Source organism: Polypterus senegalus, chromosome 2 (genome assembly GCF_016835505.1).
Source record: "Polypterus senegalus isolate Bchr_013 chromosome 2, ASM1683550v1, whole genome shotgun sequence".
In the NCBI taxonomy this organism is placed as follows: Eukaryota; Metazoa; Chordata; class Cladistia; order Polypteriformes; family Polypteridae; genus Polypterus; species Polypterus senegalus.
The window spans coordinates 61,495,301-61,501,187 of record NC_053155.1 but is presented as its reverse complement, the minus strand read 5'-3'; the positions used below and the strand labels follow the sequence as shown (position 1 = coordinate 61,501,187).

At 37.1% G+C, this 5,887-nt stretch overlaps 1 protein-coding gene across 2 annotated transcripts; it reads left to right on the top strand.

Moving 5' to 3' along the window:
• The first annotated feature begins 206 nt into the window (after nt 1-206).
• LOC120524216 (potassium voltage-gated channel subfamily E member 2-like) lies at nt 207-5,533 on the top strand. Of its 2 annotated transcripts, none has more exons than XM_039746083.1 (2): nt 207-277; nt 4,287-5,533. In XM_039746083.1, exon 2 carries the CDS (start codon nt 4,298-4,300, stop codon nt 4,661-4,663), a length of 366 nt encoding a protein of 121 aa, XP_039602017.1. In that variant the 5' UTR covers nt 207-277; nt 4,287-4,297; the 3' UTR covers nt 4,664-5,533. The 2 variants fall into 2 exon arrangements, with proteins under 2 accessions (XP_039602017.1, XP_039602016.1); XM_039746082.1 differs by lacking the exon at nt 207-277 and adding an exon at nt 1,808-1,921.
• Nucleotides 5,534-5,887: the final 354 nt, after the last annotated feature.

Genomic DNA, 5,887 nt, shown 5'->3' with positions numbered 1-5,887 from the left:
ATAAAAGTGCAAATATTTCTGAAAACGTCCACTGGGTAGTAAAATGCACATTTGGTCAACAAAGAATCTTTTGTATAATAACCTTGAGTCAGATGATAAAGAATTACAAGGAGCAGGAGTAACAATGTCCTCAACCAATGAGACTTTTAAGCAAACATACCAGCTAGATAAGTACTGAACTAAACAGTGCTGTCAGAGTGAAGCTTTAGGCGTTCAGTTCACCTTGTTAGGCTTTAATGTCTACTGGATTCTTAATTAGGACGTCCAGCATTTAGGGGTGAGTAGCAGTGCTTTGTAACAACTATTATAGATTATAACATCTGTCTATCTATTGTATATTGCCTTTTTACTTCTATCCAAGATTCTTTTTTATTGCATATTTTATTCATGATTTGTTTTATATTGTTAGGCATTGTATTTACAGTAAAACAAAACAGCAACTCATTGTCAATATTCTTTACTCATTATTTCAAAATATATGGTATACTATAAATGGTAATTTAGTGCATAACAAAAGCAGTTCATGTCTTGTATTAGTATTGTATATGGAGAATTAGACAATGAAGGTCTCTTCAAGAAAAAAATATTTTTTTTACATGTTACCCCATGTAATTTGTAGTGATGGCTGAAAAATACATTTTAATCTCATGTTTTTGTAGTGAATGGAGTTAACAACGTTTGTGATAGAACGGGAGCCCAGAGAGACCAGTGCTGGACAAAAGCAAACAATATCAATATACTGTAAACAGATAAACAATACTAAGAATATCCGGTAGCTCATGAAATGAAGACACTGAATTCAAAAGTGTTATCCAGCATAAAGGGGCTTCTTGTTTATGGAGTACTTTTATTTTCTGGACATATTTATTTACTAATATTTTAGCAAAAAATGAATACGTTTTGTACGTTACGAGTATACCATTTGATGGCTTTATATATGGCTCAAGCAATATGAGTAATGGGAGACGTTTTTCATAGTGTTGTCCAGTGTTGGTCAGTATTGTATTCTGTTCTATCCAGAATGTTATTTCCACTCTCCATGAAAACATGGCATAAAAATGTTTCTCAGCCACCACTACCAACTACATATTGAAATTAACATACAAAAACAATATCATTTTTGACTGGAATATTTCTTTAAACTAAATTTTTTATTAATGTTGGCCATGCTGGACTTATACTCGGTAGCACACTATATAAAAATATATTAAATGGGATTAAGTGTATGAGATTAATGACATTTTTTGTATGCTGTTTAACTGCATTCCAGCAAGAGATGACTACTATTATTTCAAAAATGAACACAAATAAACTGTATGCTTTTTGAGTATATGGCAAAAAATAATTGCACTGCAATAAAAAATCTGGTACAATTTGCCTGAAGACCAGCATGGTAAATCCAGCAATGTGAAGGATTAGGTCTGCATGACTGCCATCGTCTGTACTGGAGCGAGTGATCACTGGATTTGCACATTTCGACAAGTTCAACCTCATTGCAATCAACAGAACATTCTTGAACAACACATTGGTGGAAATTTGGCCACTTCTTGGGGATGCCACTGTTTTCTCTCATGTGACAAGTTGTCTAACTGTGAAGACAACACTTAGATTTGCATTGACAAGCTAAAATAAACATGATGGAGTCAGTAAACCCCAAAAGTAACCTTTTTCGTTTGGCAGCACTCTTACAAAAGGCATTACTCAAGCTAACCTAACACAGACTTTAGAAGATGCATTTAAGATCTTTCTTAACGGATTGAAGAAATAAGAGAAAGTAGGGTGCAATGACACCTTTTATTGGCTAACTATTTTATTGTCCTTCCTGGGTTCCCATCTTTATGGATCTTGGGGAGCCTGTAGAAGTATCCCACTTTTGGATCCTCAGGGATTCAACTACTGATGTGGTCCTTGATGTTAACAGGTAAGTTGCTTAACAATTTCTTCAGTTCTTTCATGTAAACATTAGTGGGGTCCTCATGTAGTTTGCAGTAATAAGTGGTATTAGAAAGCTGCCTCTGTGCCTCTTTTACAGTGGTGTGAAAAACTATTTGCCCCCTTCCTGATTTCTTATTCTTTTGCATGTTTGTCACACAAAATGTTTCTGATCATCAAACACATTTAACCATTAGTCAAATATAACACAAGTAAGCACAAAATGCAGTTTTTAAATGATGGTTTTTATTATTTAGGGAGAATAAAAATCCAAACCTACATGCCCTGTGTGAAAAAGTAATTGCCCCCTGAACCTAATAACTGGTTGGGCCACCCTTAGCAGCAATAACTGCACTCAAGCGTTTGCGATAACTTGCAATGAGTCTTTTACAGCGCTCTGGAGGAATTTTGGCCCACTCATCTTTGCAGAATTGTTGTAATTCAGCTTTATTTGAGGGTTTTCTAGCATGAAGCGCCTTTTTAAGGTCATGCCATAGCATCTTAATTGGATTCAGGTCAGGACTTTGACTAGGCCACTCCAAAGTCTTCATTTTGTTTTTCTTCAGCCATTCAGAGGTGGATTTGCTGGTGTGTTTTGGGTCATTGTCCTGTTGCAGCACCCAAGATCGCTTCAGCTTGAGTTGACGAACAGATGGCCGGACATTCTCCTTCAGGATTTTTTGGTAGACAGTAGAATTCATGGTTCCATCTATCACAGCAAGCCATCCAGGTCCTGAAGCAGCAAAACAACCCCAGACCATCACACTACCACCACCATATTTTACTGTTGGTATGATGTTCTTTTTCTGAAATGCTGTGTTCCTTTTACGCCAGATGTAACGGGACATTTGCCTTCCAAAAAGTTCAACTTTTGTCTCATCAGTCCACAAGGTATTTTCCCAAAAGTCTTGGCAATCATTGAGATGTTTCTTAGCAAAATTGAGACGAGTCCTAATGTTCTTTTGCTTAACAGTGGTTTGCCTTGGAAATCTGCCATGCAGGCCGTTTTGCCCAGTCTCTTTCTTATGGTGGAGTCGTGAACACTGACCTTAATTGAGGCAAGTGAGGCCTGCAGTTCTTTAGACGTTGTCCTGGGGCCTTTTGTGACCTCTCGGATGAGTCGTCTCTGCGCTCTTGGGGTAATTTTGGTCGGCCGGCCACTCCTGGGAAGGTTCACCACTGTTCCATGTTTTGCCATTTGTGGATAATGGCTCTCACTGTGGTTCGCTGGAGTCCCAAAGCTTTAGAAATGGCTTTATAACCTTTACCAGACTGATAGATCTCAATTACTTCTGTTTTCATTTGTTCCTGAATTTCTTTGGATCTTGGCATGATGTCTAGCTTTTGAGGTGCTTTTGGTCTACTTCTCTGTGTCAGGCAGCTCCTATTTAAGTGATTTCTTGATTGAAACAGGTGTGGCAGTAATCAGGCCTGGGGGTGGCTACGGAAATTGAACTCAGGTGTGATACACCACAGTTAGGTTATTTTTAACAAGGGGCAATTACTTTTTCACACAGGGCCATGTAGGTTTGGATTTTTTCTCCCTAAATAATAAAAACCATCATTTAAAAACTGCATTTTGTGTTTACTTGTGTTATATTTGACTAATGGTTAAATGTGTTTGATGATCAGAAACATTTTGTGTGACAAACATGCAAAAGAATAAGAAATCAGGAAGGGGGCAAATAGTTTTTCACACCACTGTATATAATCAGATGTGTTCATGATTACTAAGATATTGACTGGCTTGACAATGATCTCTGTGTTTTCCCTTAGCAAATGTATGGCTTGCTTTTCTTTCAAAAAAAAAACTTACAGGACTTTCTCTAGTGATGGTTATCGTATCTCTACATTTTATTAGTTCATTGTTCTCTTTTTTCAGGGTTAATTCATCTAAGGTTTATTAATTTTGCTAACATCTGAACAAAAAGGTTGTTAAGATGAAAGAAAACAATCACTTTGCTGTCCCAATATAAGCGAGAGTGTTTTTCAGTTTCTTTGTTACACCTTGCTTGATGAAGGGGCCTTAGCTGCCTTGAAAGCTTGCATTTGTAATCTATTTAGTTAGCCAATAAAAGGTGGCATTTCACCCTACTTTCTCCTGTCTCAATCTATGGCTAACACGGTACAACACTCTACTGCTATGGATTGAAGATATGAAAGTCACCTGTTCTACAGTAGATGCTGGTTTTCGTACAGATTGGACCGCTACTTTGGGATGTGACTATTTTCTGTCATATGATATTTTGTCAAACTGTGACAACATTTACAGTTGCCATTACAGGCTAAAAGACAATTGATGGTGTGAGTGAACCCAAAAAGTAACCTGAGTGGTCTCCTTTTTCATTTAACAGAACCCTTAAAAATGTCCAACTCTGCTAATCTAACACAGATTTTGGAAGACGCATTTAAGAAGATCTTCATAAACTACATGACTGAGTTGCAACAGAATGAAACTATTAAGCAGAATGCTGTGAAAAACAGACTGGCAGCCGAGAATTTCGACAATGTTATTTGGTACCTGATGGTTATGATTGGGATGTTCTCCTTTATAATTGTGGCAATTCTGGTGAGCACCGTGAAGTCAAAGCGAAGAGAACACTCTGATGACCCTTATCACAAATACATCGAGGAGGACTGGAATGCCAAGCTTAAAATCCAGATTTTAAACATGGACTACATTCAGGAAAACCTTGGGGCAAAATCATATGCTGAACCCTGTTCTCCATAAACAGACACATGGCGTTGTAGCACATGTGGCACACTTCACTGCTGGGCCGGTGATCTTAATGTTTAAATTTGCTGTAAACTTAAAAGAAAATGACTTAATTTCATAAGCAAAGGCCACAATGATTAAGGAAAATAAAAAATGTTCTGCACTTTTTTGCTTATAAAGGAGGGGATTTCAGATATACTGTTATTATCAGCACACCGTCACAATGTGGTTTACAAAGTAAATAGGAGTGCAGCCTAACACAGAGTCTTTTCATAATGATGTTTAATTTACGTGGCCTTGTATTGTTCACTAATGATCGCCCACTCTTTGTTTCACCCTTTCACTAAATGAATTCATTTGCTGGCTTCATGGAATCAAGTCAATAAAGGTGTTTGTGTCTCATAAGAAATGAACTTTCTCCACAAAGAGTGAAGAAAGTTCTTGGAAAGTCACAAAAGAAGGATTAGCTGCTTGTGCTTATTTTCTTTATTTCTCCTATAAGCTTGTGATCATAAAGAATTCCTTGAAAATGATGTACTGCAGTGAATTCTGAGGAACACCTCTTTCCTGCCTCTGTCATTTACAGCTGGAGCCTATGCTGGTAGTAATGGCACAAAGCAGGAGTCACGCCGGGATGTGAGGCCAGGTCATCTGCTTTACTTCAAACATGAGCTTCAATGTAAAGGGACTGTCTGATGCAATCAAAATAACACTGGCTAGATATTATATTGTTATATTATATGGGTATGCTCAATACCAAGGCGTAGTATAGAACCATTTAATTGCCAAAATAAATTTCCTTTTTACAGAACACCCAAGAAGACCTATCCTACTCTGACCACTCATGTTACATATTAAAATTTTGCTTACAAGTTCAAAATACAAAGAAAGGGACAGAAAATTACCAAAATGACCATAAGCCTTTGACATTTGCGAAAAAATGACAACAGAGTCCTTATAAAAATGAAGATGTACTAACAGAATGGAAAAATCTAACAAAATACTTAAAGAGGAAAAGAGATTTCTTTAAAATGATGTCGAAATAAGTCCCAATACACGATCCAAAGGCTGAAAATCAAAAACAAAGCAAATAAATCACAATAACCAGAAAATCCTTAGAAATGGCAATACTTAAAATACTCTTTACAAACTTTATGTGCCACTGCTGGCGTCTTCTTTCTGGCTGACTTACATATCCAGCAGCAGTGATGTCATGGTGGTCCCGTCTCCTACAGCTCC

Excerpts from the sequence above, each read along its gene's own strand:
- LOC120524216 (XM_039746082.1), top strand. The coding sequence starts at position 1,900 with ATGTGGTCCTTGATGTTAACAG. Across the intron at positions 1,922-4,286 it reads GTGGTCCTTGATGTTAACAG|AACCCTTAAAAATGTCCAAC; the intron begins GTAAGTTGCTTA and ends TTCATTTAACAG.